Raw genomic sequence first — 26,758 nt, forward strand, 5'->3', positions numbered from 1 at the left:
TTTTGTGGTGGGTGGAGTGTCTGATCCAAAAATAAAGGTTAATGACGGCTGTGGGATTTGAACCCACGCCCTTTCGGACCAGAGCCTAAATCTGGCGCCTTAGACCACTCGGCCAAACCGTCAATGTGTACTATGCCTAGAATTTATTATACAAATCCTAAAGCATAGCAAATGTTCTAAGTTCCGGGAAGTGGTTGGCCCGGGGGTGTGGCCAATTCTAGACTAAGTAGTGATTGATTAAAGAGTGCGATCAAGGTGCATAATTGAGCACTTAAACTAGATAATAATTAATTGAGAAAATGTAATTGATAGACATAATTAAGGATGTGCTTGATAAAGATGATCGATTAGCTGAGTTAGTAATGATCATTTGACAGAGTGAGTGATGGTTAGTTGTAGCATAAGTAATTAATTAAGACAAAGTCAATGATATTGAAGTATGTATAGCAAAATGTGGATCCAATTTTAGCATATATAAATTGCATGAATGTATGAAAATGAGGAGATCTTTTCACATCGAAATGTTATTTTAGCAGGACTATTTACTGCTACGTATTATTCAATCTAAGCATCTTTAAAAACTAAACAAGTATTATGTTGTCCAACCTCTCATCATTATCCATTCTTTGGCAGAGAAGGCGACCATAGTGGTCCCCTTCTCTAGTCTAAGGCAACCACAATGGTCACCATCTCTAGGCGAAGGTCTTCCAAAAGAAGTGGTCGCTTTCTGCTCGGATGAAGTTGGCGGTTGACGACGGTCGCCAGAATTTTCAGAATCTAAATGACGTAAAAGTGACTTGCTATTGGAGGTCATTAATCAATTTTGGAGTTTCAATGCATCAAAATAGCTAGTTGGAGTGTTTAATTGAATTTTTAAAAAATTTAGGGAGCTAATTGCACTTTCATGTAAACTTTGAGAGCCAATTTGATACTTTCTTTTTCAAAATCTATCAATTATAATCCTTCACAATTTAGTTAACATCCTCATAATTAGTTAAATGATCAATGTTTTCAACAAAAAAAAGTTAAATGATCAATGAATGTCAATTAATTCGCTTAACACTGAAAAAATTAGGACAAGTATAATGAAAATAAGAACAAATATGTATAATAAATGATTGTAACTACTTAGAGCAAGGTATGTGTATTGCAAAGCAGATTAATCAGTACATGAATAGAACATCTCCCTTCACAACAATATTGCAACTACTTATATAGTTATATTGTCAAATATAATCCCAAATTAACTATCAAAGTAGGTTTTAGAAAAAGTAAAATTGTTGTAAAAGTGTCTTATACTCAGTAGCATTCAACTCATGATCGAAACAATACAAAATTTATTACAAGTCTTTACAAGACTAAGTGTATATGATCAATTATGTAAACACTATGTACGAATTGGTCACTCAGACATACATATATACATACATGTATATTAAAATTAAAAATATACACACACTTACAAATAGTTATATATATATATACACACTGGAGTATATATGTATATATAAAGTAACACAAATTTTGGATTTTTTTTTTTTAAAAAGAAGCTTTTCTCCCCTATGTGTACCCAAACTTTTTCTGAGACTATCAACAGTTTTGCTAATTATGAAGAAAAAAAAATCATTTTTACAAATTAGATCCGAGGGCAGAATTGTGAACTCAGTGCTTCCGCGCCGCCTTTCATTCTTTCCATGGGTATGCTTGTAAGATTGTACCCCGTGCTGTGGCCTGTGAGCACGATCATATCCTTCGCTAGATCTCATTTTCTAAACTTACTGGGAAATCAGGTTTCTCGTAAATTATTATTCATTAAATTATTTAAATTTAACCGATTGTTCTCAAGTGGATACCTGAAATGACGGATTTGTCCTCCTCGGTCGACGACAATCATCCTGCCTCCTCCCACCGCCGAGTTTCCGCCGTGGCGTCGGAACTGCACGGGCTATAATCTCCACCTCCGCAGCCGCCGCCGCCTGCGGCGGCGGCGGCGAGAGAATCAGCAATCGGCTTGATTATCAAAATAACCTCTCCCACGGCCACGCACCATGAAACGGAGACAAACATGGCGAAGATGGCGCAGCCGTGGATATTGCCGCCGGGCAGCGACACCAGCAATACGCAGAGACAGACGATTTGCGCCGGCAGCGACACCATCACCGACACGGCGAGCGTGTTGATCCGGCAGCTGATTGTCTTGTTGATGACGAACGCCACCACTTTCCAACACGATAACATGAAGGCGAGCGAGTAGCCGACGGCGAAGGCGCCGAAGACGACGCAGCTGAACGTGGGATAAGTACAGATCACGAATTTGTTCCCGTGAGAATCCATGGATAGAATAGAGCTCGGATGCAAGAAGATTCTCTGAGACGGGGCCTCAAACGGCGAGAAATAAACCAGGATTATCTGCAACAAGAAAACCGGCGAACAGGCCATGACGACGGCGGCTACGGCCCATAACCGGCTAGGGTTACTTTTTTTTATTGAGACGTTGACGAGGAACAATAGAGTGACTAAAAAACCCGGTTCGAAAAATCCGAGCGAGAGAACCACGTGCACTTTGCACAGCCCGGTTTGTTGGTCTAGGGTTAATGGGGGCAAAAGGGGAAACGTATTATACGCCCGGTGAAGGATGGGAAGGCGAAGGACTTCATTGAGCGCCCAGAAAACCGCGAAGAAGACGAGAAGCAATCGGACGGTCCAGAGCGAGTTGAAATTCTGGAGATGAGGGAGAAGCCGCGATTTAATCCGGAGATGAATAATGAAGAACAATGAAAGAAATGAGAGGATCAGAAGACAAGCGATTAACGATAGGGAACCAAAATCTTCGCCGCTGTCAATAACAACCGGAGGCGACGGAGATGAATAAAGCAATCGCGAGGTTGAACGTTGAGGCGGCGGCGGCGGCGCTATCTGCGGAGGAGGAGTAGGATACGACGTCGTATTCGTTCCATTGTGAATAAAATGATGAGATCCGGAAGGAGTGGGGAATTTTCTCATAGATACGATCGATGATCGGATAACGGTCGTTGCCGGCCCGAGAAAACCGCGCGGCCGTTGTGGGGAGGCACAACCGCCGTGCGGAGGAAATAGTTACAGTGGTATCTGATAATATGATCGGTGTAATTTCATAACGGTTAGGGGGTGGGGGTGGTGGGGTCAGGCTAGGGAGGGGGGAGGGGTTGTGATTTCCCTCCTCTTCTCCCTACCGACGGGGAAGACCGGTTTGATGGAAAGCTAGAAAAGATGGAGAGAGAGTGAGAAAATGGTGGAATGGTGTTATGAAATGGTCCCTAATATGCCGCTTTACTGTGCGGTCCTGCATGAGACCACACCCATGCATGCATAGTAATAATAATACCAACCTTATTCTATATTTATATCTAGATTCGGTCAGTATGTTACGTGTTGAAGTTATATTATACAGTTCTAGATGATCAATAACTACATATTAAATCAGACAGTTTGTCTTGTCTGCCTCATATATTATATAAGAGATAAAGTCAGCGTACATTTGAACAGATACATACCAATTGTCTGCCTCAGATATTATATAAGAGATAACAAAGTCAGCCTACATTTGAACAGATAAATACCAACTGTCTGCCTCAGATATTATATAAGAGATAAAGTCAGCAGACATTTGAACAGATACATACCTAGAGTACAATAGTATCAACTCGAAAGTTATAGCATGCATAATGATAATACCAATCTTATTCTATTCATATCTTGATTCGGTCATATTATGTTACGTGTTGAAGTTATATTATACAGTTTTAGATCAAAAACTTTAATTCATATTAAATCAGACAGTTTGTACTGTCTGCCTCAGAATTATATAAGAGATAAAATCTGTCTGATATACGTGTCAAGTCAGCAGACACCAGATGCTGATACGTAGAGTACAATAGTATCAACTCGAAAGGTAGATACATTTCATATATGATAAATACTAACTGATTTGCTATAAGTAAAATATAATCTTTGTATATGAGTCATTGGTGGCCGATCAACACTTAGACTTTTCCCCCATATATATTCTATACTATTTACTTTTTATTTAGGGTTTTAAGCATAATATATCAATTAATTGATAAAACATCTTAGTAAACAAAATTATTCTTGCTAGTTACTCCGTAATTAGTTAATTACCTTCATATCATCAATGGGGAGTTAATTATTAATTAAGGACAATTATCGAATGTAGTTATTCTTCTAAATTATTTTTTAATTAAATTTCATCTCAAATAATATGAGTTGTGGGCATCGCAACTATTAACTTTTTTTTTTTTTTGCTTGAAATTAAATGAAGTTGCTTTAATCACAGTTTATTTGAAAAGAATTCCTGTACCCCCATGTGTACTCACTATATTATGCCTTAAACCTTTGTAGTATTGATAGACTAGCTAGTATTAGTTGTACATCTTTTCGTCAATTATTAACTCACCTACAAAACCTAGATGTAAACCATCAACTTCCCTTTCTTTTTTGCTATATTAATTATTATATAATAAAGTACTATAATAGCATAGGTTAAAATGTCATACTCTAAAAATAAAAATTAATTTAAGCAATTAAAGTAGGGATGCTTCCCGGTCCTTGGACGGGATTGGATGGACCAAAATTCGGGGAATGGAAATGAGACAACAATGGGATATCCCTCTTCACCCCGCCCTTTTCCCAATACATACACACACTTTATTATGAATTTGTACTAAATTTGTCAGTATAAATATTATATTTTCATATTTATCCGACTTGTCTCACATACAATAATATGTGAGATGGTCTCATCACACAAGTTTTTGTCAATTTTTTTTATCACTATTGAAAAGTATGAATGAAAGTAAAAGATTTTCAAAATTTCAACTACTTATTAGGTAGACAGAAATAGGTGATTGTTTAGCCGAATTTGGATGTGGCATCACTTAATTATTTTTCTTTTTTTGACATTTTATTACTATATGCGAATTGTTTTTGAACTCAACAATTAGTCAATTAATTTATGAGTATAATGGGTTTTATTGCCACAATGACAAAGAATGTACACATTTTTTCAACCCAAAATATATCTCGATATATACATAATTGGTTAAAAATATAGAAGATCCTAGTATATTTAATTCAACATGTGTTAAAACAAAAATCAAATATCCTAATATGTATATACAATAAAATACTCCGTATAATATAATATCTATACACACGATATGCATGATGTTATACATATGTCAGTCCATATCTCTGTGTGTGTGTATATATATATATATATATATAGATGATAAGAAATTAAGAATCACTCCAACGGTTACAACCGATTCTTGAATCCCCCTATTCATCTCAGCTTTAATTTCCCTTTGTAACCATAATCCCATTTTCTTAACCACCAAGCAACGGCGGTTATGGACGGCGCCGGAGAAAATCAGCAGCTCCACCACCAGTCGCCGCCGGGAACCCCGAAAGGGTGCGTGGCGGTGATGGTGGGGTTGGAAGAGGAGCGGCGGAGGTTTGTGGTCCCAGTGGCGTACTTGAAGCACCCGTCGTTTCAGCCGCTTCTCAAAGACTCCGCGGAGGAGTTTGGCTTCGTTCACGACGGTCCGGTCAACATCCCCTGCTGCGTCGAGAAGTTCCGCCGCGTCCAGCGCAGCATCGAGGGAGAAACCGCCGGCGGCGGCGGCGGCGGAGGATTTCACCACCACCGTGCCGCCGGCAACCATTTTTGTTGGAGTGGTTGCTTCAAAATCAAGCCTTGAAGTTTAATTTTCTCTTTCACATGTAAAGTTTTTTTGTTTTTTTGTTTTTTTGTTTTTTTGTTTTTTTGTGTGTGTGTGTGTGTTCATCTCCCTAAATTATTTCCTAAGGTGAAGATGATGAAAAAAAAAGGTAATAAAACAATATTATTTATGGAAACTTTTATTTTATTTAGTTTTATTTTTTTTGAATACTATTGACTCTATTACAATACAGTATCTCGAGTCAAGCATCCACTAAGATTCGAATGTACAATTTGGTGTCACTAGACCACAATTTTTTATTTATTTTATGCACATTTTTATAAATACGAGTGAATACAAGAAAATAAAAACTAAAATAATGAATTGTTACATGAATTGAGGTCGGCTGCTTACGCTACTCGCCTAAAATATTGATTAGACACCGTATAGGGTATATATTCAATGAAATTATATAAAAGGAGAGTATAAGTCTATAAAATATAAATTACATCTACAAATCTATACTATCTTAGGCAAGATATTGTAGAATTTTCATATTGTTCATACCTTTTGTAGGTATGATAACAATTGATATAAAAGATAAAGTTTCATTAATTAGTATGCCCATTTAGTACTCTTTTATCTGCCATAAATAAAATAGGATAACGTTTGACCTTTATTTGTACTTTTATTATATTTAATTTAAATGTGTAGGTTGGTTGATAATGATAAGTGGCTAGGTGATGTATGAGGCAAGAAATGGAGGGTAGGAAGATGGAGAATCAATTTCCCTATATTTAGAAGTGATATTCTATATCACCAACTTTATGTTGTAGTCATTTTTATGTGATATTTTATTTAATTAAGTTATCACATGCTAGAGTGTAATATCTATTAATAACTATTTTCTCAATACACTAAAATACAAAGAGTCAATACCGCTCTAATACTTTCTCAACCTACTGAAGTACAAAGAATCAATATCGCTCCCACTAGAGCTCAATTCCATGATCTCCCGTTTGGGAGATCAGAGCTACTGTGTTACTAGACCACAAGGTCATTGACGCGCTTTTATATACTATCATTTTCTCATCCCGTATTTTGAGTTGACCTCTTAATATTTATCTCATTACATAACCATACAATTATGTCATATACTCGCTACTGTAACTGGAGCGCTTACCCACCAACGATAACAAAAATGAATCTACTTATTAATCAAATATGAAAGAAATCAATAAAATATTGTCATGTGAAGGGATGAAAATCACGAGGAAAATTCACTATTACTCTCTAAAATATTATACCATTTTGTTAAATCTTCAACGTGAAAATACAATATAATAATTTGCCTATTTGATCATAAGTAGATTAGTAGCAAAATTAAAATAGTAAAACTACATATGATAATACCTCAATAGTCGATATTAAAAGTTAAATTTACTCTAAATTAATTTTTCTACTCTATATTCAAGTTTGTGAATGTAATAATTAGTTAGAATCTCGTGTGTTTGGTTGGGGGGTTTAGGCATAAGGTATGGGTATCAAAGTGATTGTTAGTGTTTGGTTGATAGGTTTTGTGAATGCTACTATGGGTTTGGAATACCCCATTAATGGCAAAACCCATACCCTTATTAAATAAGGGTTTCATCTTCCTTCATCATTTCTTCCCCAACTATTAATAATCATTCTCATTCCACCCAACTACCAAACATGCTAAATACTTTCACCAAAACCCATTACCCTTACCAAGTATTTGATACCCATTCCGATTCCGATTCCCATGTGCGAACCAAACGCACCCCTAATATAATTATTATGGTTTTCGATCAATACATTGAAAAGATTGTGCAAATGGATCCAAAGATCATGGGGCATAACATATATATATGGACAAAATCCAAACTACAATTGTCACAAACGATTACATGCTGATAAATCTGATATCATTAAATTACACATCTCTAATATTCCCTAATAATATGCTTTTATTAACTTAAGATTTTTTTTTTCATTTTGAATCTATTTCTAACATGTATATTCTTACATGACAATAAAACTCTTTATATTTATTTATTTATATCATCACAAATTGGTCAATCTCACCATGAGTTAAAAATGAATATATATATATATATATATATATATATATATATATATATATATATATATATATATATATATATATATATATATATATAGTAGTTAAATATATGAAAATATCCAATCAATTCTAATCATAATCAGTGATAAATATTAAAAAGTAAATTTAAAACAAAATTGTAACTTCACTCTTTACTTAAATAAAATTGATAACTAATTTTCTTTTCATCAAATTGGAAATATATTGCTTTGCAAAATTTTTGTATGAGTAGTAGTAATGCAAATTTTCCTTTCTCATGTTACATCTTACAGGGAGTTTGGTTGGGGAGGGAATTATTAAAGAAATAAATTGTAATTCCGTAGAAAAAGAATAAGGTGAGAATAAAGTAGGAATTCAAATTAAATTGTTTGGTAGAGAATATGGAAGAATGGAATTACTGAAAATTGAAAGAAAAAATGATATAAAGACTAAAATGTCCTTGTATAATAATAATAATAATAATAATAATAATAATCAAGGGTAATTTTGTCATTTTATTCTTTTTAACATTCCCTATTGCTGTTATTCGGGCGCGGGGTCTATGAATTCCAAATTCCCTCCCACCAAACAATGTAGTTTGAACTGCCATGCTAATTAAAAAATTTTATTGGAAAATAATTGTAATCGCATCCAACCAAACACCCTATTAATGTTTTTTTCCTAGATCAAGCTATATGGACCAAATTTTTTGTTTTTATCAAAATTCTTTGACGTGACAATATGTGTAGTTTTTTTTTTTTTTTCCAAATAAACATGTGGTTGGCTAATTCACGATAACCAATGAATAAAAATATTTTATTGTCATGTCATATGTTGAAAGATTTAGGTGATCGAAACTTTTAGTCCAGGTAATTTTATCATTTATCTCCTTGACATGACAATAATATTATATGTATATTAAAAAAATAAATCAATGTATTAATCAAATATAAACAAAATCCGTAACATATTATTAGGCAAGTAGGTGAATATTATGAGGTGAAATGAGGCAAAAAAAATCAATCTGTAAGTAGGTGAATATTATGTAATCCATACTTTTTAAAATTACATTTTATGAATAAAATTATAAATTAAAATATAATATTTTATATATAAATAATGCTCCCGGTGCACTAGACCATGGCACACGCGATGAAAGGCAGAAATTACGTGGGCCATCCGATCAAACCAGCATCAATAATGCACTAGGAGGATGCACACATTCACATAATAATGTGAGTGTGCACCTGAATAAGAATCTTCATTCGGGGTTCAAATGAGAACATGTTCCCTTGTAGTAGATCAAGATTGCGTGAGGTCTTTTTTGTAAATATTAAAACACCCGACAATTTTAATAATTATAAAATTAATTTGTATTTTTTTTTATTAAAATCCTGATTAATTTTAATGGATGACTGAGATCAGCCTGGCTGTCACTTATTTTGACCATATAACGTCCAGCTAACGTCCTATAATCATATCCTTTTCCAAACATTCTCGTTTTCCTGATTACCCTATAAGTACAGCAGTCAGCAGGTGTTCTATTGCTGAGATGGGCGGCGGAGATAAAGAAATCCGCCACCAAGAGGCGGCGGCGCCGCAGCAGATACCCAAAGGGTTTGTGGCGGTGATAGTGGGCACAGGCGGCGGCGGAGATGAGGAGGAGCAGCAGCGGAGGTTTGTGATTCCAGTTACGTACTTGAACCATCCTTTGTTCTTGCGTCTTCTCAAAGAAGCCGAAGAGGAGAACGGGTTCCATCACGACGGCCCGCTTAGCATTCCCTGTCCCGTCGAGGAGTTCCGCCGCGTCCAGGGTTTGATCGATAAAGAAACCGCCCGCCACCGCCACCACCTCGGCGGCAACCATTCTTGGTGCTTCAAGATCAGGGCTTAAAACTTTTCATTTTTACTGCTCCAACCCCCCTTCCCCACCCCCACCCCACATTTTTTTTGAATTTTATTTTAAATTATTTTGGAGTAGTGCATCGTTCTTGATTTAGGTGATCCAAACATTGCACAAATTCGATCTATTCATGCGATTTACATGCGTTTGGTTGGAAGAAAGGAATTATGGGAGAATAAAGCATGAATTCAAATTACAATGTTTTGTATCCATGAATAGGATTACAGGAAATTGAAAGAAAATAAGTTTATACAATGACTGAAATGCCCTTGTGTAATAATAATAATAGTAATAACAAAGGTTATTATTGGAGGAACAAAATTGTCTTTACACTAACAATTTTGTCCTTCTTGAACACTGCATTACAATTCATAGAGATACCATATGAATTGCAATTCAACATTTGAAGAAAATTGCAATTCCTTTCAATTAAACACCCCATTACTTCTCATATGCAGTTTTTGGATTGTTATTATTTTTTTGGGTTGGTTCATACTCTGAAATTACTGGCAAGACTACGGTGATTATATCTCTTATGATAGGTATAATTAAATTTCTAATTACTAGCACATTAATTTCTATTTAGAATTAAAATAGAAAACAAAACGCTTTTAATTCCTTAACTAATCTGCATGTTGAAATTTGGTTCTTTAATTATAAAATGAACATATTTAGTCTTTTAATTAGCGTCTTAGTTGTAAATATAGTCTTTTAATTCATGGTGAACACATTTGGTTTATTAATTGTATCTTTTATTGTAGATATGATCCTTCTACTTAATTACAACTTAAATAATAAGGCAAAAACTTGTGTGAGACCGTCTCACCATGAGACGGGTCGGGTCGGGTCAAGATGCAAATGTAACATTTATATGCACAAATGTCATACTTATATGCTCAAATGTAATACTAATTAGGAATAAAATTTTTGTTACTTATAAGGGTAAATGTAATACTTTTAAGGGAAAATACAATACTTTTACATTTCGATTTAAAAGTATTACATTTTTTCACAAAAGTATTATATTTGCCCTTATAAGTAAGGGGCACTTGTCAACATTACTTATTATGAAAAATGTATTACTTTTTCTCTAATAAGTAACAAAACTTGTATTCTTGATTAGTGTTATATTTGAGCATATAAGTATGACATTTGCATGGTGCGTCGATCCGACCCGACCCGCCTCACGAATAAGGATCCGTGAGACGGTCTCACACAAGTGTGACCCATATTTAATCGAATGGCAAGAACTTGTGTTGCTCTCTATTGTTCGTTGAACAATAATAAAGGAGAAAAGAGAAAAAAATATTATGCAGAGTTACCATATGGCATCTCTTTGTAAAGTTCTTAAATGGAGGTTCATTTGCTTCACAGTGGAAGAATCACGTTTGTAGCTTAAAAGATACGGAGTAATTAAGTGTCCGAATATGTGATTTTCTCATTAATGTTTAATCTTGAATTTTATTTGTGTGTGTATATATAATAATAATAATAATAATAATAATAATAATAGTCTAACCAATAAACAACTTTACAGGAGATATCCAACTCTAACACAATTATGTGTATAATGTGTATTGGCAAAGCTTACTTATGTGTTATAGTCTATAAATCACAAAGAGAAATAAATCGCACTAAGAAGACCATATGCAATCGTAGGCTTAAACAATCAAATATTGACAAGAATCAAACTTGTAATCAATCAAGCATGAAAATTATGTTCTACGTACTCACTACCTGTTTAGAGCTAACCCCAAATCTTAAATTGGAAAAGAAATGAATACACATATATTATTTAGTAAGTCTACTTGTATCCAATTTTACATAATATAATGCATTGCCCAACATAGCAATTTATCTTACTTTGGAAAAGAATTGAATACACATGCATCTGTTATTCAATAATTCTCCTTGTATTAAATTTCACACTATTTGTCCAACATGACAATTTTATAATCTTAAATTGGAAAAGAATTGATCACACATGCATGTATATTTCAATAATTCTATTTGTATCAAATTTTACAGTATCTATTGCACATGACAATTTATAATCTTAAATTGGAAAAGAATTAAATATACACATCTATTATTCAATAATTCTATGAATAGTGCTATATATTTACTTATCTTGATTTTACCTCCCAATATTTGCCTGTAATATGATAATAGAATCCTTTTAATTTATTCATTGGTTACTGTGAATTATTCCACCCCACTTAATATTGGAAATTGAATATATTTATTAATCAATATATAAAGAAGTAATCATATATTAGCACCTAAATATGTGAAAATTTAAAGATGAGATCACAAAGACAATATGTAATATTACTTTGATTCTACTTTATCAAATTATACACTATTAGTCCAATATGACAACCTTGGTCTTAAATTGAAAAAAAAAAAAAATGAATCCACATTTATTATTCAATAATTCTACTTGTATCAAATTTTGCATATTTTCCCAACAAACAATTTATATTAAGTAATACTAAGCGGTAAATTGTATATGAGTGTAGCATTATTCTATTTTTTGGTTAGACCACAATGTGTCACGAGTAGGTCCTAACTGTAGGAATTAGGATGCACCTATAAATCTGTATCATATTCAGACTAATCCTCGTTTGCACCGACACGATCTAATTAAAAGACAAAATGCTGATTATATTGATTTTTTCATACGAGATAAGGCTCAAATTTCAGACCTCTCTTTGATTTAGCGGAGGTCAAAAGTTCGAATCTCAAACATTATTGTATTTGATTTAGCCAATACGCGAAGTCGCCGATCAATGCAAAACTCAATACAAAAATTCTGTACTTCATATTAATTAGTATGGAGTAGTTTTCTTTTAGACAATACCGTTGCTTGTACCAAATGGCCGTGAAAATAACACTTTTGAGCCAACAATGGCCGTGAAAATAACAACAATTGTGACGAGAAACACATCATTTAATACAAAAATACAAAATTTTAGTAAAAAAATAGTATTTGTATTTTATATTCATCAACAGTTACATTGTATTTTTGTTATTTTATAAGAATATTAGTATAGTATGGCAGTTAGGCGGCTAGGTAATGTATCCGGCAAGGATGGAAAGGTGGACAGATGGATATATAATCAATTTCCCTATATTTAGAAGTTATCTTCAATGACCAATTACTAACCTTATTTTCTGCTTTTTTCAAAAAATAAATAAATTATTTTCTGCTCATTTTCGTATTTAACAAAATTATTATTTTTGAATATATCCAGATTTCTACCGACCCAACCACACCCCAAGATTATTAGAGTTCAATCGAGAGTGTATAAGCATTAAAATAGGGATAAACTACAAATAAGTTATCGTACTATTTGGAACAAGCAATTAAGCCATCGAACTCGAATAATCTCTAAATAAAGGGATAAACTACAAAAATCGCTAGGCGCTACCTCCTCGGACGCCCGGGAGCGCCTAGCCCTCGTGTATTTTTATTTTTTAAAAATTTATTTAATTTTTTAAAATTTTTTAAATACTAATAATTATAAACTATTTAATAGTTAATACTAAAATACTAAACATTAACCTAAAAAATATCTAGAGTATGAACAATATAATTTAGGGTTATTTCGCTCAACAATACCGTTTTGAGTGAAATAACCATTTTTTAATTAAAAAAAAAATAGCTAATCAGACCACCGATTATGGTGAACTGTGGGGCCTTTGGAAAGGTCTTCTCATCTCAAAAAATTGAGACTTCACCAAAATCATATCATTGCCGAGACAGATTCATATTCAATGGTTCAGGTCCTGACTAAGGGGACAGAGTCCACGGAGGCGGCTACTACCCTTGTTACAGCTGTAAGAGTCTCCTCAGCTCATTCCAAAATGTCAAAATTGTACACATCTTTCGTGAGGGCAATTAATGTGCCGACTTCTTAGCCAATATGGGGCAGCACTCACCTTGGGGCACCTTGGTGCTAGAGCACCCCCCGGATGGTTTAAAAGACCTGCTTTTACGTGATGCTGCGAGCGTTGCTTGTAGTAGGCGCCGCTAGCTCACTCAGGACCGTTGGGTCCCTCCTACTCACCAAAAAAAAATGAAGATACTTGGACTTAGCTTCTACCTACTTGGATAATGAAAGATTCCTGCTTTCATTATCCAAGTAAGTAAAATCTAATTAATAAATATCTAAGTAGATAATGGTGAGAATGTAGTTATAGTGAAATATAACGAAATAAATGATAGATGATTCTGATTTCTATTTATAAAACAATTTTTAATAATTTTTCAATTTTCTATTGTTTCGCGTTTTCAAAATGAAAAACTATGCTAGTAAATATGTTTCTTGATTTTTATTTTCCAATTTTTCAATTTTCTAGAAAAATGAGAAATTTTCCGGTTAATAAACTAGCCCTTGGTATTTTGTTATTCATAGGAAACTAATAGAACAATTTTGCCCTCAATAATGATTTGTCTTTATTAAGAAAAAGTGTCAAATAGGCCACTGAACTTATCGCTTTTGTGCAATTGGGCCATTGAACTTAGAAAGTGTGCAATTCAGCCATCAAACAAGCAAAATTTGTGTAACTGAACCATTTTTACAAAAACTTTATGATAAAATCCAATTATATTACTAACGTATATGTATTAAGAGTGGCATTTTCTTCTACCATGCTAGTTGGGAGTCAATATTGAAATGTTTTTAACTCAAATTGAATTAAAAAATTTTAGAAAAATGTCCTAATTGCACATATTTTACTTGTTTGATGGTTGAATTGCACACTTTTTAAGTTTAATGGTCTAATTGCACATAAGCGATAAGTTCAGTGGCCTATTTGACACTTTTTCCTCTTTATTATTATATTGTTGTTGTTGGTGGTGGTGTTGTTGTACCTAAGCTTAACTAATCACTGCGATTAATGAAAAACTAAGGATAAAATTAGAATTTTGACTAATAATCATGGGATCGCATTTCTGTTGTTAGACTGCTTATCTACTATGAGACGAAGTAATTAACTCCTTCTCCCATATAGACTGACGTTCACGCAAGTACCACACATGTTCCCTAATACGTATTTATGTCCTCTAAAATACCACACAAACCATATACTTTGCTTGTACTACACTTCTAATGCATAAGTGAAGATTTATGTCCTCTAATACCAGATATAATTAAGTAGTAGCGGTATTGGCTAGCTTGTGGAGGTGGTATGTTTTCTTGTGGAGGCTGCGTGTTCGAATATTTTAATCTAGGTTTCCAATCTATGTTATAAACTAAATGAAACATAAATACGAGGTCAGTGCTTTAAGACCGTCTGAATATACTTAGCCATAGTTGTTGAAATTGTACTGTCAATGGTAAGCCTGCTGTATAATAATGTTAGTGTTTTGACCACCACTTTCTCCTAAATACTAGATGGTGTGTATTCTGAATATAAGACAGGAGAGGACTCTATTGTTTAAAAAAACCTATATGCTATCAATATAGGCAGATATTCATCATTCAGATAGTTAAATTGAATATCCTGAGTTGTCTAAGTGACTATATCACTAATTGACTTAATCATATGTTTGCACCACAACCACTTAATAATATAATATATTATTATCATATTATATATGTGGGAATAAGCTTACAATACAGTGTTAGAATTGGATTGCGTGATTAAAGTTTAATTTACGTGTGTCGCCATGTGGAGATTGCATGGCATGCATGCACCCTTCATCCATGCACGTTTCCTTCTTCTAAGGAGACGTATTAACCTCGGATCGGACTACCTACTTACAACTAGATTCTACCTAATCTCGTGTATATATATAGAGCTCGAAGGCTCATCGCAGGATTCATTTCAGAGCAAAGACTTCTGATCTTCGTAAATTTCTAATTATTTTACATCATATCCCTCTTTTCTTCTTCTTGCTCAACTTCAGATCGTGATCGGAGAAGTTTTTGTGTTTGTTAGCAATATGGCTAATCTATGCCTCAGACTCCGGGGAGCGCAGCACGCGGCGTTGTCGACATCTGAGTCGCCGATCCCAAGGGAAAATGACGGCGGTGAAGGCGGCCGGAGAGGGCCTGGTGTAAATTTTGGGTATGAAAACGACTTCTCCTCCCACTTTCAGTTGAAAAAGAAGAAACTGGGTCGAGGTGCTTTCGGTTATACCTACAAGGCAATAGGTTTAAGAGGAGAGCTCAAGAACCAATTTGTGGATGTCAACATCATTCCCAAAACCAAGGTCTGGTCTTTCATTTCTGTTTCCCATGATGTTTGGTAAATGAATCTTAGCTGATTGAGTTAGTAGGTTTAACTAGTTATAACATTAATATTTAGTAATTTAACAGTTAGGTGATAGCTGATTGCATGCAAAATGCTTTTATCAAAAAGTTTATTGAAAATTTTACTTTGAACAGCGTTTTGAAATTTAGCATTTTAGAGTAATACGCTATTAAAAAAGCTAATTAATCCGGGATATGTTGTTTAACAGGTCAAACAGGTAATAGTGGTTGACTTATAAGCTAATTATATTACCAAATGGGGTCATAGTCTCCTCATATATATTCTACTTAATTTTAGGGTTTGAATTACTGGTTGCTAACTTTATGAATATTTGTGTTTGGAAGATAATTACTCCCTTTGACTTTAAATATGTTCAAAGAGAGGTGAACATTTTGGGGGGCTTAAGTGCACATCAGAACCAGATCCAGTTTCACAAGGCATTTGAGGATGAAGAATATGTGTTCATAGTGATGGAGTATGCTTCTCTTTTCACTTTTCAGCTTTCTGTCGCATACATGTTACAACAGTCTCATGTATACAAACAAAACTTGAATAATATAATGTTGGTTACACTGTTAACTTATTAGTAATTATAAGTTTGCCTCACAAGAGAGCAACCTATTAGGTTTCTTGATTTGATCGAGCCGATTAACTATAAACAATTCAAGCTAATTTATATCTTGGGGCTTGATTGTCAGGGTCACAAAAGGGTTTAATTATATTTATTCTATACACACCCTTGGATGAGATATGTCTAACATTTTTGTTTTTTAATCAACAGATACTGTAAAGGAGGTGGACTATGGGAGAGCATTCATTCAAGGTAACTTTCATCTTGTCTAAGATGAATAATGGTTGTCTAAAATGATTAGGTCAATACATATCTTTTTCTAATTTTTCTTGCAGAGGTGGAAGATACAAGGAAGAAGATGCTAAGAGAGTTATAGTGCAGATATTGAATTTTGCTGCACATATCCATCTCCAAGGGGTTGTGCACCGTGACTTGAAACCTGAGGTAAATGCACGCATGCATGCATGCATTGTTGAATTATTTAATTATAGGACAATTTTTTATTTTTTTTTAAGTTTTTAACAGTACACGTAATATTGTTTACAGAACATTTTGTTCGCTAAAGAAAGTGAGGATGCTACAGTGAAGGTCATTGGCTTCGGCCTATCAGACTATATACAACCAGGTCCTTGTTACTATTGTAAAACCTAGTCTCTATAAATTAATCCTCTTCAGGTATCTAATTTGATCTTTCAGTTTCCTTAGCTTGTTTATCTTGCACATACACCTAATGCTACCAATCCTCTTGCATTGAGTGGGACTACTATTAGTAAAAGAGTTCTATTACATACACTCTCATTTTATATTTCCTCGCTTTTATTCCCTGACATGGTAAGATATGATAAGTTATCTTCATCCTGTACGTGAGTCTTAAGGAAAGTGTTAACATCAAAATTTATGTGCGAGGGAGTAAAAGTATGAAGTAAAAGTTGGAAGTCCAAATAGTACGTATTTTCCTTAGTAAAATAGGGCCAGCCCTAGATGAGCACCTGCTCTGAGCCCAATGTTGGAAGGGGTCCCCTAACTTAGGTTTTTTATTTAATTATGTAATGAAGTTTAAAAAAAAATAGTTGCATATGCAAATCTATTTAACAATTACAACCATTTGATATACTTATTAATAGATATATATTAGCAAAAGTTGAATTAATTTATAATTACACTTCGTACAAATGTTTTGGGATGGTTTCTTCTTATATGTTTACAAAAATTTAAAATTATCATTTAATTATTTGAACTCATACAATCTTAGCCCTTGTTTTTATTTTGCCCTGGACTGATATAATCAGGCATGTTAGTAAATATGGTGTCCTGTCTTAAGTGAAGGTCCTGGGGCGAGAAAATTGGATTTCGCCTTTGTTGATAAACTAAGGAAAATTGTAACTTAATTTCTAATAATTTGAATTTTTCTTTAAAAGGATAAAACATTACTCATGTTTTACTCTTAATTTGCAGGCAAGCGTCTGAATGCTTATGCTGGCACTTCACCTTATATTGCACCTGAAGTACTTGACGAGTCATATGGTGTTAGTGCAGATATGTGGAGTATTGGTGTCATAACTTTTATTCTATTGTCTGGTACCTTCCCTTTTGGGGGACACTCAATTTTCGATTCCATATTACATTCGGAACCGAATTTTCAAGGTGAAGCTTGGAGTACTATATCCAACAAGGGCAAGGATTTTGTGCTAAAACTTCTGATTAAAGATCACAGGAGAAGAATGACTGCAGCTGAAGCTCTCAGTAAGTTTGTTAATTAATTGCTACATAATATTATTATTATTATTATAACATATGCTCCATATTATAAACGTACCTTTGTTATTTAGAAGCTGATCTGAATGAATATATATGCTTTTGTAATGGCTTAATAAAAAATTTTAGAAATGAAATAAATTAAAACTAATGCATATATGCTTTTCTAATGGCAGGTGATCCATGGCTAAGATCACAAAAACCTGATATCCCGTTGGATATAAGTATCTATAAATTATTGAACTCATACATGCTGAACAAACCATTAAGGCGTGCAACAATACGGGTATAGTATCTGGACATAGTGATTAATTCAATTTTTTATAATATTAATTTAGTATTAGTATACAAAATTTATATTTTTAAAAATTACACTAAAAATACTATTAAACATATAAAAATAAATTTAAAGATAAAAAAAATACTAAAAAGAAATAAACAAAGAAGAAAGAATTGATTTAATCAATGAATAGTATGTATTACTGATAAAATAGAACATATGGACTACATAATTAATTTCAAATTGTCATAGAGTAGTTCCTTCATTTAGTTCCAATATTCTTCTTAACGATTTTACATCATATCACATCGATACTGTAGGCTCTTTCAATGGCATTAATACCCACCAGACGACAGCTTACATACCTAAATGCCCAGTTTCAGCTTTTGAAGCCAACAAATGGTTATGTTTCCATTGATAACTTCGGAATGGTTAGTTAGTAATTGTTGTTTTTCTGCATTTGTTTAATCAGACATTATTTAATTGGTTTGCAACACTCCTAGTTTATCTTTTTTCTTTTTTTTTTTTTATTGTAAAAGATGCTAGCTGATTGACTTAGTGAATTTGATTAATTGATTGTAGAAAGATATTTGATAAATTGATTATTAGTTGATAGCTGATTATATTCTCAAAAAGTTAATCGGAAAAGTTACTTTGAACAACTTTTTGAATTTTAGTATTTTGGAGCAAATAAGTTGTTACAAAAATCTAATTAATCAAACACTTATATTAGTTGTTTAACTAAGTCAAACAACTAATAGTAGTCAAATAATCCAAAATTAGCTGATAAGCTAATTATGTTACCACCACTTTTATCGTACCATTTACCATTTCTGATGCTTACTAATATGAATCTTGTACAGGCACTCATGAAATATATGAGCGACGCAATGTGGAAGGCTAAAGTCTTAGACATCATACACCAGGTAAATATAATAGACATATGTTATAATGCAGTATCTGTAACCTACTAATATAAAGCAAAAAGAGTCAAATATCACCTCCAGCTTCGAACTCACTCATTTCTATATAGGAGTGTAACCGAGTGTTATTAGACCCCCCACACACACATAAATATATATATATATATGTATATATATATATTTCATCCAATTTTGTCTGGAACTAACTCTTCCCAAACAAATTAAACCTGAATATGATCGAGGCAGATGCCAAAGGAAGAAATAATAATGGATTTTGAAGAATTCTGTGCTGCTGCAATCAGTCCACTGCTGCTAAAGGCTATTGGAAACCAAGATTACATTGTGACAGAAGCCTATAAGCATCATTTTGAACAATGGAATCGTGTGATTACTGTTGAGGATATCTCAGAGGTAAGGTTGCTTTTAGTTCATATGAATTTGCGGTATATATAGAGTAATCTGTCAACTCTAACTAAGTTGGTCAAGTTGTTGAGTCGATAATCACAAGATTATAAATTTTAACTCTTCCCTGGAGTAGCAGCTTATCGGCTGGCCTCTTTGGCTTGAGCCGGGAAACCTAAGTTGATTTAGTTTTTGTAGTCTTTTGCCTATTAAGTTACAAGTTAAGGGAGTTTAGCAATGCTAACCTTGAGACAGTCAAGAGAGTTCGTGAGTTTCAAGATATAAAAATAATACAAATGTTGTTTGTCTCTGCAGGAACAGAATCTGGAAACATCGGTTTGGAAGTGGGTGAGAAGTGATGGGAAGCTATCCCTTTTTGGTTATAAAAAAATTCTGCAGAACACCTCTCCATATTTGCTGTGAAGAAATCTTTCTAATTCTAATATGATTGATTAGTGCATTCTATTTATTTTTTAAACTATTGTTCGCCCTGATTTTTTCGGGTGCTGGTATGTGTAAATGATAAAAGAATAAGACAATATTTTATAGTTTTCAAGGCCCTAATTTTTTGGTGCTTGACTTGTATGTGTAAAAGACGACAATATTGTATATTTTTCAAGGTCCTAATTTTTCGGGTGCTTGATTTGTAATTTTGTATGTGTGAATGATAATAGAAAAAAAAATAGTATTGTATAAAAATGTGTAAAGTACTTTTTATCATTATCATTTTTTATATTAGGGTTGCACAAAAATCGACAAAGGAGCATTTGTTGATATTATTATTATTATTATTATTATTATTATTATTATTATTTGTTATATTATCATTATTATTATTACGAAACTCAAATATTATTTAGATGTGCAATGCATGCATCATTGTATCTTTCTGGATTTGGTATTTAATCATCTGATTCTAATGACACATTCAACGGATATTCTCATTCCAATCATTCTTTAATTTCTACAATGATCAATACATACGTTTAATGTTATAATTAAGAGAATAATATTTTATTTTTTTCTAAATATTGTACCAAAATTGAAATATCTGATGCACTGGTTTTAGACTTTTAGTATAGAAATCTTGGAAATATGTCTTATGCCAATGTTTCAAAAACAAAAATGTCTTATGCCAATGTTTTCTCCGTAAACATGTGAAGCATACGACATATCGTCTTTGTCGTTGCCGTTTATGGATGCGTGTTTTTCCAGAAATAAAACGACATCGTTGAAGACGACGACATTGTCGATTTGGTCGTCGAATTGCATGGGCGTTGTGTTAAAACGGCGTCGTTGAGTGAACAACAGTCCATGGCCGTTGTCCCGGCGGTCATCAACCGTAACCTTAAAGCAAACGACCTTGACTTCTCTCCTTCCTGTCGGTTTCGCCATTGACGCCATTGATTAGCTTTGTTTATAGCCACAAACCACAAAATCTTTGTGTTTAAGCGCTAAAGTTCGATTCTTTTTGCCTTGAATTCGAAGCCATGGCAGATTTTCGCGGTTTCTCTCTGGTGATGATTTTCGCAATTGCTCTCTTTTTCGCCGGCGCCGGCGCCGAGATCCGGACAATGGAGATCCGATCCGACCGGCGTTCCATAATTCCGTTCGACACATTCGGATTCACCGCCTACGGCGAGCTCAATCTCTCCGTCACCGGTATCTCCTTCTCCTCGCCGAAATCCCAGCCGAGTCCCCGCATATCGAGGCTAGGGTTCTTCTACTGCACCGGCGACGCGTGGCTCCACGTGCTGGGAAAGCTCCGGGCCGGAGAAATCCAGTGCCCTCTCGATTCCGAACTCACCAATAAAGTCTTCACATTCCACACCTCAACCAAAAATTTCGCGAGCTCCGTCGAGGTAATGGAGGCCAATCAATACACTCTCCTATTCGCGAATTGCGAGCCGGATCTAGAAGTTTCCATGAATGTACAATCCGTGATGTACAATCTCAACCCTAGAACCCACCGGCCGGATTTCCTCTCCGCCGGAAAAACTCCTCTCCCGGCGATTTATTTCTCCCTGTTCTTGGTATACCTAATTTTAGGTATTCTCTGGGTTTATACGCTTTACAAGAACCGTTTATCTGTTTACAGAATTCATTTCTTTATGCTTGCTGTTCTGATTCTAAAAGCTCTGAATTTATTATGTGAGGCTGAGGATAAATCTTATATCAAGAGAACTGGGAGTGCTCATGGATGGGATGTTTTGTTCTATATATTTAGTTTCATGAAAGGGATTTCACTGTTTACTTTGATAGTCCTAATTGGGACTGGATGGTCATTCTTGAAACCCTATTTGCAAGATAAAGAGAGGAATGTTTTAATCATTGTGATTCCCTTGCAAGTTGTGGCTAATGTGGCTCAGGTTGTGACTGATGAGACAGGGCCTTTCGGGGAGAATTCGTATCGGTGGAAGCAGGTGTTTTTGCTGGTGGATATTCTGTGTTGTTGCGCGGTTTTGTTCCCGATCGTGTGGTCGATCAAGAACTTGCGCGAGGCGGCCAAGACGGATGGCAAGGCGGCTGTGAATTTGATGAAGTTGACATTGTTTAGGCAGTATTACATTATAGTTATCTGCTATATTTACTTCACGAGAGTCGTGGTTTATGCTCTCGAGACTGTTACTTCGTACCGCTATCAATGGACTAGCGTGGTGGCTTCTGAATTGGCCACGCTCGCTTTCTATGGCTTCACGGGATATAATTTCAGGCCTAAGGCTCACAACCCGTATTTCGCCCTGGATGACCGAGAGGAAGAAGCTGCTGCAGAAGCTCTCAAGCTTCAAGATGAGTTTGAATTGTGAATTGTGATGATACCTTGGCAAAGCAAAGGTAGAAAAAATGGTTTTTTTTTTGCAGATGCATTTGAGCATCTCTTTTTACAGAATTCACAGATGTTTGTCCAATCTTATTAGGTATAGGTATGAATATTGTCTGTCTCATAGTGTCTGTTATCATCTCTGTGATGTTTTCCACTGTTAAATCCTGTTTGGGCTGTTTTATGTGTTTGAGGAATGTTGTTCAATGCCATTGTTGAATTCTAAATTAAAAAAAGTAGCTGCCATGTCCATTGAGCTTGGTACGATATCTGGTATCTCCGTCACTATGATTTTACAGTTGCATTAACATTTCACTTATCAATCGTCTTTTTCATCATGTATGTGACGTTTTCCACTGTTAAATCCTGTTTAGGCTGTTTCATGTGTTTGAAGAATGTTCAATGCCATTGTTGAATTCTAAATTAAAAATAGATATCCATTGAACTCTGTAGTGTATATGTATCCTGTATCTCTACTACTATAAGACTCCCTGGAGAAACCAAGAAGGGGAATGAAACACCAACCCAGAACAGCTTATCCTCTCACCACCAAACATATCTATCTACCTTCTCCAAAAATGAACTGCACCTCAGAGAGTAAATCCCTGTATGGACTTTTTACACAGCATAGCAAGAACGAGCATGACGGACTAGGAAGTTGCTCAGGTGACTCGCAATTTACCTCATACAGTAACTCTTAGGTAGGAATTTTGGGAACTTGATTAGTTTGGCGTTTCGCCTGCAATTTACCTCATACAGCAACTCTTAGACAGGAATTCTAGGGGCTTGATTAGTCTGGCAATTTGCCTCATACAGTAACTCTTGGACAGGAGTTCTGGGGACTTGATTAGTCTAGCGTTTCGCCTGTAATTTACCTCATACAGCAACTCTTGGACAGGAGTTCTTGGGACTTGATTAGTCTGGCGTTTCGCCTGCAATTTACCTCATACAACAACTCTTGGACATGAGTTCTGGGGACTTGATTAGTCTGGCGTTTCGCCTGCAATTTACCTCATACAGCAACTCTTGGACATGAGTTCTGGGGACTTGATTAGTCTGGTGTTTCGCCTGCAATTTACCTCATACAGCAACTCTTGGACAAGAGTTCTGGGGACTTGATTAGTCTGGCATTTAGCCTGCAATTTATCTCATACAACTCTTAAACAAGATTTTGGGAACGTAATTAGTCTAGCATAAGCTATAAACAATGAGCATGACAATAATTGAAGAAGATAGCAGGGTAGCAGGGAAGCACTTTAGTAGTTGTAAAAGGTTCTGGTAAAACTGGTACTAGATATCTACATGTGTACTACTGTGGAACAAGTTGTTGTGTAGTTTCCCTGAGGGTGGTAGCTTGGGAATCTGAGAACAATGAAGGGTGAGGCTAAGGTTGTGTCCCATGTATTTGTAATCATTTTGATGCATGTTCCTTACCCGGAAACATACCTACTTTCACCCTCCATCCCAATAATTCTTGACCCAATTCCATACTAAAGTAGTCTTTGAGCTTACCCTCTTTGTGATGGATGTCCCCAATTTTAACCTAAAACCATCATGTTATCCAACTACCAATGCTTTCATCATCTAATAGTAGACAAAAAAATTGACAATGTAATAGTTTTAGCGCTTAGGTAGAACTGTAGAAGCGAATAAAGATTTTTTTTGGATACTAAAGAAAATGATAAACAAAAGTCTACAGTCATACACAGATATTGAGCAAGCAACATCGACGATATATACAAAAATAAGGTGTTTCATGCCTTCAAAAATGATAAAAGATCTTAAGACAAAAAAGGAAGAATAATGGTGGGCCGATATCTAATCTACACAAAAACTTGCGTTTCTATTTATGTATGTATGATTGAACAAAGACGTTATCGTTATACGAGTACTTATGTGGATATGTTATATGTATAGTTGTCCTCAAAATTTTAATCATATTGTGATTTTGGTCCTACAATTTGCACTACAACAAGGCCAAATTTGTGTAGTGATTTAAATTTTTAAGAACTATTTTGTTAAAGGTTAAAATGGTTATATATATATATATATCACTCATGTATTTAAGTGGATTATAAATTTTAAGAAAAGATACAAGCATATCTTCAAATTTGATTTGGGGTATCCATATTTAATGCCTTAGCTAACAATTAAACAATAAATAAATAAATATCTTTTCTAAAATTTGTGAACCAAATTAATTGAAATTAGAATATGTGATAATTTCCTTTTAACATAAGAAGGAAAAGAAAAAAATGTAGTGGGGGTGGGTGAGGGGGGGTTGGGGGTATACTAATTGTCTCATTCTGAATGATAGAGACAGGCTATCTTATACTACAGCTGTCTTCCCCTCTCCTTTCTCCCTCTTCATTAATACTTTCCTTTCCGTGCTTTTTACTTTTCTTCTCACTGTCACCCCCACCCCCTACCCTCTACTTTGTCGCTAACTCACGGAGTATTATGTTACAGCATATCTTTTCAAGATTATCTACACTTCAATATATACGGACTATATACTTCCATTTATATATTACTCTAAATATAAAAATTAAAAAATTAAATAAATAATTAAAAATATAATATGCCAAAGACCTTGTAGTCTAGTGCACCCGGTTGCATCATACATTGGAGGAATGGATTGAAAAAATAGTTATGAACAGATACTACATTGTTACAGAGTCAATAGTATTTAGAAGTGAAAAAGTCTTAAATTTTTTGAAAACAATAATTTGACATTTAAATGTATTAAATAATGAATGAATATTTAAAAGTTCTTCACCAATAAAATGTTCATTAGTTTAATAATTTCTCCCTTTTTAATTAAAATGAACATTCCCATTTTAAATTTTCCAATAAATTCATCACATTAATAAAATGGCACCAATTTATTCATACTCGAAATATGTTAAAAATTAAAATATCGCAGCCGTCTTTTCAACCAATGCGTGATTGAGCAATGCTGGCCTACTCTCTTTTTAAACTACTATTGCTGTTTATAAAAAATATTATTATTTTTTTATATAGAAAATTTTAAAGCTATAATTATTTTTAAAGAATATTTTGTTATGTTTGTACCTCATCACCTTTTTTTATATAATAAAAAATATGCATAAATGCAATGATAAATAAATAAACAGTAAAAAGGGTTACATATATATTTTTTTTATGCAGCAAATCAGCAATGTGTTATGAGAACGGCTCCAAACATGCTTAATCGAGACTCGACTTAATTAGTTATAATTTACAGAATTTATATATTGTTATATAAACATTTACTCATAATCACTGCACCCTTCGTATTTTCACTTACCATTATTCTTTATGCCACTTATAATACACTCATGACTCATATGTACTGCTGTACTTACATTTCCACTCTTCCAATATCTTCATTTCATTTGTCCACCTCCATTAGTATTTTAAACCTACCCAAACATAATTAACTATAATATCATTTTTATTCTATATATCTTTTTGTCCAATAAAAAAATTAAAAATAATTCCACATTAGACGACATATTTGTCATTGACAAAAGAAGAGTTGATATTTTTTACGATAAAAAAATTACAATCAATATCTGAGAATATGAACTAAATAAGTCTCTCCTTGTGTTTCTAAACCACAACAAAGAAGGTTAAGAAGCTTTAAGCCATTGCATTAGGCCGGTGGCATCCTGTGCCGGCCATCTCACAAGCCCTAGAAAACCGAATTAGTTTATGACAAAAACATACAATTGTTGTAATTTTGCAATGGTGAATGGGAAGAGTTGAAAATAAAATAAAATAAAAGAGTGCTAAAAGTCAAAACTACCCTCTCTCTAAAAATCTTTTGTAAAAGATGCAGTACAATCTATATAGAGATGTAATAATTATTTGGTCAAATAATTATTACTCCCATGTTGAAAAATAAAAGAGAAACATGTGAATTTATAAAATCATTCAATTATTAATCCCATGTTGATACGATTCAATCTTCTAATACGATTAGGCCTCCTTA

At 34.0% G+C, this 26,758-nt stretch overlaps 5 protein-coding genes and 1 non-coding gene across 8 annotated transcripts; 4 read left to right on the top strand and 2 right to left on the bottom strand.

Moving 5' to 3' along the window:
- Positions 1-42: 42 nt before the first annotated feature.
- On the bottom strand, positions 43-122 carry TRNAL-UAG. Its single transcript has one exon. It is a non-coding gene; the product is annotated as a tRNA-Leu (tRNA).
- Positions 123-1,277: 1,155 nt separating this feature from the next.
- LOC115999989 lies at positions 1,278-3,332 on the bottom strand. 3 transcript variants are annotated; one of them, XM_031239976.1, is made up of 2 exons: positions 1,854-3,332; positions 1,278-1,731 (listed from the first exon to the last, which is right to left on the bottom strand). In XM_031239976.1, the coding sequence occupies exon 1, from the start codon at positions 3,001-3,003 to the stop codon at positions 1,891-1,893; it is 1,113 nt and encodes a 370-aa protein (XP_031095836.1). In that variant the 5' UTR covers positions 3,004-3,332; the 3' UTR covers positions 1,278-1,731; positions 1,854-1,890. The 3 variants fall into 3 exon arrangements, with proteins under 3 accessions (XP_031095836.1, XP_031095835.1, XP_031095834.1); XM_031239975.1 differs by having other exon boundaries at positions 1,278-1,769; XM_031239974.1 differs by having other exon boundaries at positions 1,278-1,778.
- A 1,945-nt stretch (positions 3,333-5,277) lies between these two features.
- LOC115997948 (auxin-responsive protein SAUR32-like) lies at positions 5,278-5,762 on the top strand. The gene has a single exon (XM_031237369.1). It carries the CDS (start codon positions 5,409-5,411, stop codon positions 5,757-5,759), a length of 351 nt encoding a protein of 116 aa, XP_031093229.1. The 5' UTR covers positions 5,278-5,408; the 3' UTR covers positions 5,760-5,762.
- A 3,632-nt stretch (positions 5,763-9,394) lies between these two features.
- Positions 9,395-9,736, top strand: LOC115999617 (auxin-responsive protein SAUR32-like). Its single transcript, XM_031239457.1, has one exon. The coding sequence runs from the start codon at positions 9,395-9,397 to the stop codon at positions 9,734-9,736; it is 342 nt and encodes a 113-aa protein (XP_031095317.1).
- Positions 9,737-15,698: 5,962 nt separating this feature from the next.
- LOC115999618 (CDPK-related kinase 4-like) lies at positions 15,699-20,567 on the top strand. Its single transcript, XM_031239458.1, has 11 exons — positions 15,699-15,968; positions 16,354-16,484; positions 16,791-16,832; positions 16,916-17,024; positions 17,127-17,205; positions 18,036-18,323; positions 18,512-18,621; positions 18,936-19,046; positions 19,479-19,541; positions 19,785-19,949; positions 20,256-20,567. Exons 1-11 carry the CDS (start codon positions 15,699-15,701, stop codon positions 20,361-20,363), a joined length of 1,476 nt encoding a protein of 491 aa, XP_031095318.1. The 3' UTR covers positions 20,364-20,567.
- A 505-nt stretch (positions 20,568-21,072) lies between these two features.
- LOC116000347 (protein CANDIDATE G-PROTEIN COUPLED RECEPTOR 7-like) lies at positions 21,073-23,030 on the top strand. The gene has a single exon (XM_031240414.1). The coding sequence runs from the start codon at positions 21,431-21,433 to the stop codon at positions 22,745-22,747; it is 1,317 nt and encodes a 438-aa protein (XP_031096274.1). The 5' UTR covers positions 21,073-21,430; the 3' UTR covers positions 22,748-23,030.
- The last annotated feature ends 3,728 nt before the right edge of the window (positions 23,031-26,758 follow it).

This window comes from Ipomoea triloba, chromosome 12 (genome assembly GCF_003576645.1).
Source record: "Ipomoea triloba cultivar NCNSP0323 chromosome 12, ASM357664v1".
NCBI lineage: Eukaryota > Viridiplantae > Streptophyta > Magnoliopsida > Solanales > Convolvulaceae > Ipomoea > Ipomoea triloba.

Excerpts from the sequence above, each read along its gene's own strand:
- LOC115999989 (XM_031239976.1), bottom strand. The coding sequence starts at position 3,003 with ATGAGAAAATTCCCCACTCCTTCCGGATCTCATCATTTTATTCACAAT.
- LOC115997948 (XM_031237369.1), top strand. The coding sequence starts at position 5,409 with ATGGACGGCGCCGGAGAAAATCAGCAGCTCCACCACCAGTCGCCGCCG.
- LOC115999617 (XM_031239457.1), top strand. The coding sequence starts at position 9,395 with ATGGGCGGCGGAGATAAAGAAATCCGCCACCAAGAGGCGGCGGCGCCG.
- LOC115999618 (XM_031239458.1), top strand. The coding sequence starts at position 15,699 with ATGGCTAATCTATGCCTCAGACTCCGGGGAGCGCAGCACGCGGCGTTG. Across the intron at positions 16,833-16,915 it reads TGGGAGAGCATTCATTCAAG|AGGTGGAAGATACAAGGAAG; the intron begins GTAACTTTCATC and ends TTTTTCTTGCAG. Across the intron at positions 19,542-19,784 it reads TCTTAGACATCATACACCAG|ATGCCAAAGGAAGAAATAAT; the intron begins GTAAATATAATA and ends TGATCGAGGCAG.
- LOC116000347 (XM_031240414.1), top strand. The coding sequence starts at position 21,431 with ATGGCAGATTTTCGCGGTTTCTCTCTGGTGATGATTTTCGCAATTGCT.